This window comes from Varroa destructor, unplaced genomic scaffold (assembly GCF_002443255.2).
Source record: "Varroa destructor unplaced genomic scaffold, Vdes_3.0 BEIS01000003.1, whole genome shotgun sequence".
Taxonomy (NCBI): domain Eukaryota; kingdom Metazoa; phylum Arthropoda; class Arachnida; order Mesostigmata; family Varroidae; genus Varroa; species Varroa destructor.
Genome location: NW_019211456.1, coordinates 12,775,735 through 12,788,226, shown reverse-complemented (window position 1 = coordinate 12,788,226; position 12,492 = coordinate 12,775,735). Strand labels below are relative to the sequence as shown.

Sequence of the window (12,492 nt, the reverse complement as noted above, 5' to 3'; positions counted from 1 at the left end):
GCGCTGTAACTACGCATTTTATTTTAACCTGGATCTTTGCGAACGTTCACACTGAGGATTCACGGGCCGTAGTGATTTATGGTGGCCGTCACAAATTTCGGATTCCTTTTTATCAAAACTCAACTATGCTAAACGTATAGCAAGTCTCAAAGAGGTAATCACCTATGTCTTGAGTTTTACATCTGGTATCGATGTTTGGCATTCAATCAGAACGAAGTCGGTCTACGCCCGGATCCAAACCTAGACAACAACGTGTCCCTACGATTATCATAACAAGGCTATAACAAGCTATAACAAGGACACGCATCGACGATGTCCTTATGGTCTACGAAGTTGAACGACAGCATAATAGTATAAATTGATAAGCATAATAATATGAAGAATAAATGTTGTTCGTTCCTGTTATTTTGGGAGCGGAAACATACTACGCATATCCTTCAGGCAGGTGTACGTCAAGCTTTCAATTTTCAGAGAGAATTTATCAAGGAACTGTATATGGACAGCAAATGAAGCGCGTGTTCTAGACAAACTGAATAAATTACGAATTTTTTTGTCTTGAATTTTACGTCCAGTATTGCCGTTTACCGAATACATTTTATAGGTTGTAAGGGTGCTCTTCGAATTCATGTGTTTGAAGGAATTCGGTTTCCTGAATACGTTTGATATAATTTCATAGATTTTTCGATATGCTTGTCAATGATCGTTAATGGCTACACCACTAAACGCTGCCAATGCGCATAGGTGCCTAGCGCTTCAAGCGTAGTAAAATAATTTAGCGTTGAATATATTTGAAACTCGAATGAAAACAGAAAGGACCTGTAGCAACAACTAACTTCGATAATTTATCTTACGACAAAAACATTTCAATAAACTCTTTGCTGTTTGAAATGTGTGTCTTTTGAGATCCCCTTCATCTTCTGCCTACTGGCATACGAAGAACTAGGTGGCTCTTAATTAACCCTAACTTGAACTTCCCTCACATATATTGAAAACCGACTGCAGGATGTCTGGTCCAAATTTGAAAACTAGGAATTAGATATGTATTTCAGCTGTATTAATTGCTTAGAGAGACAATGCGGGTTTGTAGTAGAAATGATGGCAGCCCCACGCTACCAATAATTCAAGCAAAGTCTCCTTATAATCTATAAGGTGGTGTTTCGAAATGTCGGACACATTTACACAACTTAATTATATCTAAGATGATCTATATGACACAGGGAATCATATGAATCTATGCCGTTATTGTATCATTTGTGGTACTTTTAATATAGCTAGTTAGCTAATTTTTCAACTGCGTATGGACGAGAGTCACTTTATTAGTACTGAGTGAGCCAAAAAGTCAAAACAGGAAGCCCAAACTGACTTTTGATTTACCCTATCGGTTAGTTAAGCAGTTTGTCACACGTGGAAAAAGCCTCGGCTTACTTTACTTTTCTGAACTAAGTGAGGGTTATTCCATGAACTGCATAAAACAGTATATGATATTCTAATACATGTATAAATGAAATAGGCACCTATGAATATTAGCAAACTGACAATTAAACGATGGAATAATCAAACTGTTCAAAACACGCAAAAAGATATTGGCCTAATAGACAGATATTTAGTTCAACCGATTCTCATCCTATTTTAAATCAAAATAATAGCAACATAGGGCGACATCCCAAAGCTATGCATTCTAGAACTTCCCAATAGAAGCCCCTCAATTACCATAAACGAATTCAGCATAATCTATTTGTTTTATTTGACATTTTCGGGCCTTAACATTCCATTTACAGCGTCCACAGTGGTCTGTGAGGCGTATGCTACGATTTGTCATATTAGAGAGAATAGCCAAGCTAATCAGTACACCAGTGTGCTGTGGTGATATAACAATGACAGCCAAACAACATAACCCATTGAGGCAGAGCGTAATCTGGACAGCAAACACCTTTCTCCCTGCGTACGTTGCCATGGTGACTACGAACATGCAGCTATCATGCGAGTGGTTCGAACTTTATAATTGGTTACCATGGCGTATGTTTTCATAAGCCTGTTAGAGACATGTCAATAAAATCTAGCAAAAGGCAACCCTGTTAGATTTTTCAGCGGAGGCAAATGCTTAACGTTATATGAAAAATATAACTTCCTGCTTAAACAGTGGGAAAGCCGGAAGCGTTAAACAAGATAGGTGTATATTACATTGGCCTATTTAATCGAACAGAGGCCCTCACCGTAGTGAAGTTTCGGTGTGATATCGTATGCCGGTCAGATAACGAATAACAGCACACGGCATAGATAGATAGGGTAAGCACATTCAGCTAACACGAACAACAATTGAAAGACAGCGCGTTGATAATTGACGCAGAAGATGATGTTCTAGAATATTGCGTGGAGTTACGTTATAGTTTCGTTAAATCTATTTATCTATGAAGTCGTTTCTTTTCAGTGACACAAGTCCATCGTGCTTCGGCTCAACGTTATAAAGTATCCAATATAAGAGTGATAATCCAATTTGAAAGAAATGTATCATCGTTACCTCAAAACACCGAATTATAATATCATAATGCAGGTATAACAGGGCATAATTAAATCATGCTATCTCCTAGTTAACGACGCACTCGAACTCATTAATTAATGAGTAATATATAGTTTGAGTCAGCAAATGAGCGCTCGAAGTTCAAGGTTAATAGTATTTGTTTCATACACGCGAGATCTGAATACGTAACGATCGAACATTTGAATTCATGCGTTTTTAATATGCAATATTAGAAAGGGTAGTCTATTAATGGCAACACTGACCATTTCAGATCTTTCCTCGGACACGCAGGGATACACGGTATGCGATAGGTTCGTATTTACGGCGTTTTGAATGCGTTGTATCATAATAAATATTCAAGTAAGCATGTATAATATCAATTTATATTTTCTACTGTTCGTAACAGAAAATCTTACCGTCTACAAGATCAACGAACGAAGAAACGAGGTATACTGGGCATGCGAACAACACTTTCATGTTTACGATCAAGCGGACTGATTCTTAATGTGAATATTGCAGTTCTCGCGTGGTGTCTTCCACACTGTATTCCCCATTATTTTCCAAGCAAAATGATTGGCCCAAACTTCTGGATCACGCACTTACTTACAAAAAAATGAACGTTTTTTTTATAAACTTGAAAGATCGTAAAAACAGTCTTTTTAATGAATACCTTTTTAAAAGGGTACACGATGCTAAACCTCAAGTAGAAGTGAAGAAGTTTAATTGTAGAATTTGGGATTACTGAGCTAACTAAGGGTTTGGTTTATGGAAAGTGTTTTCTTCTACATTCGTAAACAATCACTGCTTGCGCTCGTAGGCCAAGACTTTCTGTTCTGAAAACTTTCAGCAGTCTATTTCTTACCAGCCTTTTCCTTGGCACTACTACCCTCGATGGTTCCTAAAACGTATCAACATTATTTTTATGCTCCACTTTATTTTCCTACATCAATAATAACGGCTATTTTCGAGCCAGTGAGAAACAACAGTTTAAAATACGTAACATTACTGCCTTCACTGAAGATCTGGCTAACCAGTATACCTATTCTTACCTTCTGTATCTGAACTGACATTGTATTGCTTCCTCAGAAACTACCGAGCCCCCGACCGCTTTATTTTGATGACTGTACTTGCAAATATATTCACATGGCTTTGTTACGTCAGACACTGGTGAAAATAGTGATCCATGAACGCGAGCTTGGCAGTATAAAAATGGTCCCATCTAGACTAAATTCACTACGCTTTACATCAACGTATATCCACTAAAAGGGTCAAGAATATCTAAAGTCCCAAATACTTTTTGAAAGGCTTGTTTAGTTGTTTGTGCTTCATTGTAGTGCTCCAAAGTGAAATTTTCAGAGCGCGTTGTTCATACTCCGCTAATTACAATACATAAAATGAGCTGGGCAGAGTCGGAGAGATTCGTGCTTTATGCAGCCTAAACTAAATAAACTAAAAGCACCTTGCTGACTCTGAAATGTATTATTCAGCGACGTCAAATGAAAGTTATTTTTTTATTCTATCTACAGCTTGCAATAATCACTGCATGTATTTTGTGAAAACTTTATAAATATTGACACGACTTTCAAAAGCACATTTATGTTGTGCTTTCCATGTATATATATACATAGTTTGTTTGGTTCATTAAGTCCTCTCTGAGTTAGGTCATTGCTTATTTATAACTGACATTACTGTAGATTTCACTTGAAATTGCAGAGTTCAGAGGCTTTGAATTACGCACCATTGGAACGTGTATCGTATTTCTCATCTGCATGTAATTCATATTCCGTTAAAACTGAATTAATTTAAACCTTATAGTAGCTAATATAAAATATTTTTATTATTATTTGAGTCGCCGCATTTGATTAGTCTTTAAGGATGAGATATTGGAGATGCTGACTGCCTTTATCTTGATGAGTTCTTTTCAAAAGGATAAGTCGTACATGTAATTATAACTTTTTTATTTATGTATTACTTTGATTGATATATTACTATCTAAATGCTTGTTCTGGATCGCCGTTATATGATGGTGCATCTTCCTATATAACACCAGTCCTAGAATTTTCGTCTCTTCTTTTTAGAAACGTTTAGAGGCACCTGTTTTGTCTACATCTATGTGTTTTATTGTTTTGTTCCAACGTGAAGTTCAATGAAATCAGGACAGATGGTATGAACAAAAGTGGGCAAAATATTCCAAATAAAACTCCGTTAGTTTGACTTATGAAGCTTTATTCGGTCTTCAACATTTTTAAATTACTTAAAAAAACCTTACGTTGTATGGTAATATAAAATGTAAGTAATCTTCAATTACTCCTTCTGAAAGAAAAGAGAAACTTCTGTTAGTCAACGAATAAAAAATGCTTGCTCCTAAAAATAGCTTTTTAAAAAAAACGAACCTTTTCTGCAGAATTGCCAAACAATGACGAGAATGACAAATCTGAAGGCATGTACTCCGACAGTTTGGGAAACTGAATCTTGTTCAAAGCAGCATCCAGCTCGTAGCCTAAAATACAGATCGTAAATAATAAATAAAAGTTGTTGCTACTATCTTCTGTTGCAGTGACACGATTTGCAGATGAAACAAATCTGTTAGGTAAACCAATGTGATTGATATGTTAGGTAGCGTTCGTTGTAGATTACTCTTCTCGTACTTTTTGTAATCACGAAATTCATATAAATACATTTAAAATTTAGTACTGACGTGTTATACATGCGAATATCTTAACACAAAGCTTTTACTACTACCTACGGAAGGACCACAACGAGGATAATATATATGTCAACAGCACAATCAGTTTCCACTCACCAGTAGCAGTTTTGACGGTTGCGCATACGACAGTTTTCGTCTCTGTTTTGTACTTCTTGTACTCTTCAGGATAAACGTTCGCGGCCACAGCAGTAGCTCCAATGGAACCGAAAATCAACTTCCGGAAAAACCCACGACGAGCAACGATCATGCCTACCAGACCACCGCTAAGAATCGCGATTCCTTTATAGCAATGAAACAAAGAAATGCATAGAATAGTGATTATAATAATTACTATATTACGAAGCGTAAAGTATAAATAACCGCACGACTTTTTTATATAAAACAAAGGGGATACCTATTTTTCAACGTGTGAACAGAACAGCTAGCAAGAGCATACGATTGCAGTTTACCTAGCGTGCGACGGATACGAGAATAGATTCTATGAGGTATAGAAATATTGGATCTATTGGGCATATGTAGCTATATTTTGCTTGGAACATTTTGGTAAATCATCCCCATATTTACAGCTGCTAGACCCTATGGCAAACTTGAATAATATATCGGTGGCTGGACCTAGTAAACTTTTAGACAACTGTGATGTAAAAAGTCTTAATAGGTCATCATTACCTCGAACAGTCGTGTTGCCTTCGCTGGACACATACTTCCAGGAGGATTTCGTATGAGCTACAGCAGTGTCGACAATCTCAACTCCACGATCACTCATTTGCTGTAGTCACCAAGAGGACATACGACGATGTATAACAAAAAAACCGTATTATATGTTACTTATAGTTTCCAAAATAATGATATTTTGATAATTAAATAACAAAGATTCCAGTTTAAATCGAATGAACGCGTATGTAAATAGAGGGCTATGTTTAGTAAACTATAAAAGGTTGTAGAAAAGGGTAGAATGAAGTTGAAAGTCGTTGGTGGAAAAAAATGTTTTTTGGTACGATTCACATGAATGGTTTAATGTATTCATGTATATATATATATATATATATATATATATATATATATATATATACTAAATTAATTTTAATATCTATTACCTGCTACAAAATGAAGGCAACGTTCAAAAACTTTAAGACGTAGAATTGGCTATGATTTATATACCGAACATCTCACCTTGGTAGTCATTCCGATCATGTTCAAGCAAAACCCATGTTTAGAATTAGATGTTATGCAATGATTTTACGTACTTCGACTAAAACAGAAAAACCAGCAAAATTATTTTTTACAGAAACAATGTATTTTTCCTTCTGGTGTTATCTTTACCTTAATAGCCATAAGTGTGGGCGTAACCGCAAGCCGAACTCCTTTAACAGCAGCCTCTAGCTGGCACGGAGTTGCTTCAATGACATCAAATTTTGAGGGACACTCCGGACAACCGTACAGCGGCAGCTGGTTCATCCCAGATGTGGATAAAAAGGAACAAGCAGCACACATATATAGACTTAATAAATGAATCCGTCTAGATTATTGACAGAAGATCGGTTTAGAAGACTGATGAATATACTATACATATTACAAAGAGTAATTCAGTTAAAATAAAAATAAAGAGCTAAGTTGGCTTCGAAAAAAATGTTATTATAAACTACTATGAATTCTGATTACATGTTCATATGTTATGATTATATATTAGCATGTCAGATCTGGAAAAGCTTTCCTGATCTATTAGAATTACAAATAAATAGCATACCTCCTGGGGTTTGAACATCTTTTTTCCAACGCAGCAAGGCTTGCATTTCTTCTCCGCTTCTGAAGCCTTGACCTTCGTTGCTTCTGCACACTGAGTCTTGAGCATCTTAAAAAATGTTCATCACAATATTGAAGGCACCTCGTCTATTCTATGGATTACTGACATGATAATGATTCCTTTTACATTTAAAAATGTCGCACCCATTACACGCGTTAAGTAAAAGACCCAGTATCGAATACATTATCTAACTAAATGAGAAATAATTTATAAAGTTACTTTTTATTATATGTAGAGGATGTAACAACCCAGAAGGGTCCGCTTAACCAATTTTTGGGCTCAGTCGTCACGAACTCAAGCGTTATAAAAAGCCCTTAACGTTCGAACTCCTATGCTATAAAAAACATTTGTCCTTTAGAGCTTACTTTCTGTTATGTAGTTGAAGATAGCTGATTAAATAGACTGAATATATTACAGCAATGAGGTAAGTAATAATTAGCCTATAGGTAATCAATAGTACTCTTAGACCTGATTTCAATTTCTATAAGAGTATTTACTTGAAATTTCCACATATTGTAGGTAAATGATTAAATGTCTTTTTAAAGAGATTATAATATGTATCGATTTTGCGAGAATATATTTGAATCGTCGTTAATGGTCATTAACTTGCCAGTTTTTTATTTTAGTTTTGAATTCAGTTGCAATGAATGATTGGCCTACTCCGGATCGGTGCTTCGTTTAGTTATTATTAGAGTTATCTGAATTCGTGTCGCAGAACTCGAACGTAAAGTAGGTCACCTCTATCGGTGGCCACACTATTTCAACAATTGATTATGTGGTAATGGTAACAAGATCTGAGAAAACACTTAAAAGATCCTACTTACAAGTAAGTAATGAAAATATGAGGTTCTTGTGCAAAGTTTTTGAAAAAAGCTTACCATGATAGGAGCCATGGCTATCTTGCAAAAAAACACCAGAACCGCACTATTCAGGACACACAAACCCAACAAAACACTTTCGTAGGGAGAGAGCGCAGAATATAAGCGGCGAATCTCGAACTCACATGGGGGCTTTTAAAGCAAATCTTAAGAAAGCTGCTGACCAAGAATTTTGCTTTGAAATGATTGATGTTTGATAAATTCTGTTCCGTGCATTAGTTGTAATACTATTCTGCAATTTAGAAGTCGTAGAACTTGTGATCATATTATGTAGTACATGTGCTTTAAGTAAGCAAAACTCCATAAATGGACTGTAATAATAATATGTATATGTTGCAAGGTTTGGCAATCCTATCCCAAAGGAGAACATATCAAGACTCGTAAGGATAAAGACCATTTTTCTGTGAACTAATAATTATTGCAAGCTTTTTTATTGTCAAGGAAGTCATTTTCGTAGCGGTCAAACCATTTGCTTAGCAGAAGTCGCGTTTTAGAATAGAACTCACAACACATTTTTTGCGGCGTGTTCTACAATAACAACTAATCACATTATTACTTTTTTATTTTGCACCTATTTTTGTCGTGATGATGTAGTGGTAACGTGCTATTTTGTACAGTTAGTGCACATCTAACTTATTTCTGATGTAGATGGCAATAGATACGATCTAAAGAAGTAGATATTATCTTAAAGTTTGTAACTATACGACACAGTAATTGTCGAAATCAAAACTGTATTCAACTAATTATAAAACCATTCATTTGAATTAATACAGGTGTTGTACTGGCAAGAAAAAAATTTAGCATGCTTAATTTATTGTAGTCAAAAAGCTGTGCTATCCACGCGAAGAAGTTAAGTAATCTCATCAATACGCGATTAAGTCATGTATAGCTAAATGCACCTATAACCAGCAAAACGAAGTAATACTAATAGGTAATGGAAAAATTGATTACTTATACCTCATTTTATGACAATCAATCAACATTGGTTTTTGTCAGGTTACGGATTACGTTTATGAAAATGTCAGTTTACGCACTTCATTTGCAACACTCTCACTCACCTTGGATGTTTCATCGAATTCGTTTTCAACTGAGCTTGCTCTTGATAAATATCTCTATACATACATTATTGTAATAAAACATTTGAATAAACTAAATCATTACATTATATATATGATAAAGCTATATATTTCTGTAATTGTGCTACTATTTCTTTTGTTTTTTCAAAAAAGTAATAGTCCGCATGGACTGCAGGTATTTGTATAGCTCTTCTTTTTTGTTATATTGTTTAGTTGGTTTTTAAATTTCAATTGGTGAAACATGTAGGACCACTTTGATCAACAAGCCACAACTCAAACAGATAACTTGAACTTGTTTAAGTATGTACGATCCATTTTAAATATATGATCTAAGTTTTACATTTCAACCGTTCTGATTATTCGTTTTCTCTCTAAATGAACCATCCGTGCTCCTTCTACTATTTTCTGTATTAATTGTCCTAGAATTATCACCATTGTTGTACATAAACGTTGCGCCATTTCTCTCAAATGGAAACTCAGTTTATAATCTGTACTCATTTGGCTAGAGTTAATTCTGCACGTTTCCTTTCAACAATTTATTGTTCTTGTTATGCCTCAAATGATGTTTCTTGCCCGGTACTAAGGCCACTAGTATTAAGGCATTAGTACACCACTATTAAGACATTTAAAAACAGTAAAAATTTAGGTTAAAAAAAACGCATTTGTAAAGCTTAACTGAAAATTCTGCTCGTTATTTATTTCCGTATAACGCTTTGTTCAGCATTATTATATCCTATCCAACTGAAAATTTGAATATATGTACACACGAATTATAATGAACCTATATAAAACCTGTTACTCGTCCATATCCTCGAACCGTCCTTGTTTGTTCGAGCGTTCCTCCTCAGCCTCCATTTTTCGTTTGTAGGCCGTCGAATCAGGATTATTTTCTTGATTTCGACACTTCTCCAGCTTTTTCTCAATTTCTATGATAATAAGTAATAATAATTAAGTAAAACTACAATTGTGTTTAGTAATATCTAACAAAATATTTCAATAGCTTCAACTATTTAAGGCAACAAATGTACCAAAAAATGTACGAACTTATGAAGGACTAGAAATTGCTAAAGTTGAAAAACTTTAAACAACGATTCAAAGAATCTTCTTCTGAAATCTGTGCAGTATAATTTATACGCCAATAAACATAATGTATACTGTAATAGTACACATATACCATATTTCATTAAGACCATAGTATGACATAAAGTCAGAAATAGAACTTTTGCGTTACCACGTATAACAAAATTAGCATAGTTCGGGACATCCATAAGCCTGGTAACGAGAACAGTATCAAAAAAATACATGTAAAGTCTATTTACGTTTTACTTGTTCTTTCGCAGGCATGTCTATCGCCTTTATCATCTGATGCATTTCCTTGCAAATCCTTCGTGCATGAGCCAGCTTTTCAGGAGGTGCATCCTGGAATAAGATCTTCAACAGTCGTGAAGTTTGACAGATGATTAGTTATACTTTGCAAAAAAGCTTGTCAGGCACGTAACTTAAGGATATCAATTAGATACAGCATTTTAAAAATATAGAATCAAATAAAAATACTGGCAATTTTACATTGAGATATTCGTTGCAATCGAATTGTGCCTTGTTGACAGCATACACGACGCCGGCCAATGCAATCTGACTCGGAGCGAACAGGAGGCTAGCATCTGTCAGAAGACTGCGATCCAGAAAATCATCCATAAGTGGACGTAGATTCTCTGCATCCTGTAATTAGTCCAAAGCAGATAAATAGTCAAAATATGACTATTTCCTGATACAAATAGGTACCGAGGATTATTATTTAATAATAGTTAATCGGTGCGTGACGATAACAGTGTTCAAAAACTTCGCTGACGAGTTGACAAAATAAGGGACGAAAGCGTGGTTGCTTATCTTCAGATAGTGTTATAATCGATAAGATGTATATGGAATTGAATGTTTATTAAGGAAGCGATATATACCGCAGCAAATGCGGTTTCACTTACCTGAATAATATGCTGCATCCTAGTTTTAATGTCAATCAGAAGTCCTTCTACTGGTCGATAAGGATTGTGCACAGTAAGATGGTAGCGAAGATGCTGCATCAAAAGCAACTCGTTTGAAAGAATTACATCTTGCGCTTTTTCCCTATCACCTAAAACAAATAGGAGCGAAACAATAAAAAAAAGTGTCCAGTGTCAAATTGAATGATTCCATCAACAAAATGTAATCTAGTTCAATTATTTTATTCGAAGCTAAAAGTAAATCCAACAGTTACCACAAATTATAAATTCTATACGGTGTCAAGATTTCTTAACAAATACAACATGTTTTATGTACGTGTAAAAATCACATTTACTTTTGTACCTTTGACATTATTGACAAATTGCGTGATTGATACGTTGAATTCTTCAACTTTGCAAGCTAGGTATACACATGTAACGATCATGTGCTTAGGATGAAGATCCATGACCGAATTACGCAGATAAAAGCGTTTGAAATAAGCTAACGAGGTGCCCATGACGGCTCTGTAAAAAAAATCACTTTCTTTGTCATATTATATAGTTATAGACTCATGTTATAACACGATTTATAATACACTGAAGATTATTTTCCATACAAAAAGTACTAGTTAATAAATGAAAGAATGATATACTTGGGTACAGGCGGTTGGAATTTTTTGCAAAATTCCCGAAGGAGGAATTCGTAGTGTCGGTACAGCATTCGCTCCTCTGAAGGGAGAAGGTAAGTATCGTAAATATCTTCTGTTGATGGTCGACCTACGCAAAAAGAGATAGAGCTTTTTTAAAGAACTGCATCTCCCCTATCTTACATCCCCTATCTCCCCTATACTTACATTATTCGACTTAGACAACAATTCAGCACTACACTTTGTGTTTCAAGATATTCAGAACTACTTTTTTTTTTGCTGTACGCGTCTCAAAAATATCACAAGAAACCAAGTATCTGATAATAAGATATTTATCTGCTTACATTCTTCCACTGCCGAAAAACTTACCATCTCTGGCAATTGTGTTTTGAATGTAATTTGTGTTAGATGCCTCTCTTAAATTCGCTAGCTCCCGTTCACTGCAGAACATCCAGTACTTTCGCTGCGTCGAGTGTGAGAACATCTTGTTGCTGTTAATTAATGAGTATTCTTGTTTACCTAGACAGTAGTTTCAACCATTACAAGTTACATCATTGATCGCTAGCCTCATCACTTCCAGAAATCATTGTTTTTTTGTTGTAAGAATTATTACTTCGTACCACTTCGAACTTTTATATCACAGTAGTTGATTCACTTGACACACGGATAACAACTTCGCACTGTCTTTTCTGGATGCATTGGTGTGGTAACACTAACTGTCCTTAAAGTTAGTATTAGCCGATGCAAGACAAATCAATGAGTGCCGGGAAGTGCATGAACGCAGACCGCTAGAATTTGTAATAACACCTGCTGCTTGACTCCACAGTTCTCTTCAGCAGGCCCTCGTGATACCCACACAAATGGGAGCGAACGGCAAGTGTCTGTTTAC

The 12,492-nt window shown here is 35.3% G+C and overlaps 2 protein-coding genes and 2 long non-coding RNA genes across 5 annotated transcripts; 2 read left to right on the top strand and 2 right to left on the bottom strand.

The window, feature by feature from the left end:
• The first annotated feature begins 1,200 nt into the window (after positions 1 to 1,200).
• LOC147756539 (uncharacterized) lies at positions 1,201 to 4,366 on the top strand. The gene is made up of 3 exons (XR_015323302.1): positions 1,201 to 2,286; positions 2,790 to 2,829; positions 2,925 to 4,366. It is a non-coding gene; the product is annotated as an uncharacterized LOC147756539 (long non-coding RNA).
• A 361-nt stretch (positions 4,367 to 4,727) lies between these two features.
• Positions 4,728 to 8,038, bottom strand: Mic26-27 (MICOS complex subunit 26/27). 2 transcript variants are annotated; one of them, XM_022796387.2, is made up of 7 exons: positions 7,905 to 8,038; positions 6,970 to 7,074; positions 6,546 to 6,671; positions 5,892 to 5,991; positions 5,322 to 5,504; positions 4,912 to 5,018; positions 4,728 to 4,831 (listed from the first exon to the last, which is right to left on the bottom strand). In XM_022796387.2, the coding sequence occupies exons 1-7, from the start codon at positions 7,917 to 7,919 to the stop codon at positions 4,823 to 4,825; spliced, it is 645 nt and encodes a 214-aa protein (XP_022652122.1). In that variant the 5' UTR covers positions 7,920 to 8,038; the 3' UTR covers positions 4,728 to 4,822. The 2 variants fall into 2 exon arrangements, with proteins under 2 accessions (XP_022652122.1, XP_022652121.2); XM_022796386.2 differs by having other exon boundaries at positions 7,851 to 7,934.
• A 106-nt stretch (positions 8,039 to 8,144) lies between these two features.
• LOC147756538 (uncharacterized) lies at positions 8,145 to 11,616 on the top strand. The gene is made up of 2 exons (XR_015323301.1): positions 8,145 to 8,284; positions 10,321 to 11,616. It is a non-coding gene; the product is annotated as an uncharacterized LOC147756538 (long non-coding RNA).
• On the bottom strand, positions 9,642 to 12,484 carry CycH (cyclin H). The gene is made up of 7 exons (XM_022796390.2): positions 11,973 to 12,484; positions 11,610 to 11,733; positions 11,321 to 11,481; positions 10,960 to 11,108; positions 10,547 to 10,699; positions 10,300 to 10,411; positions 9,642 to 9,906 (listed from the first exon to the last, which is right to left on the bottom strand). Exons 1-7 carry the CDS (start codon positions 12,085 to 12,087, stop codon positions 9,776 to 9,778), a joined length of 945 nt encoding a protein of 314 aa, XP_022652125.1. The 5' UTR covers positions 12,088 to 12,484; the 3' UTR covers positions 9,642 to 9,775.
• Positions 12,485 to 12,492: the final 8 nt, after the last annotated feature.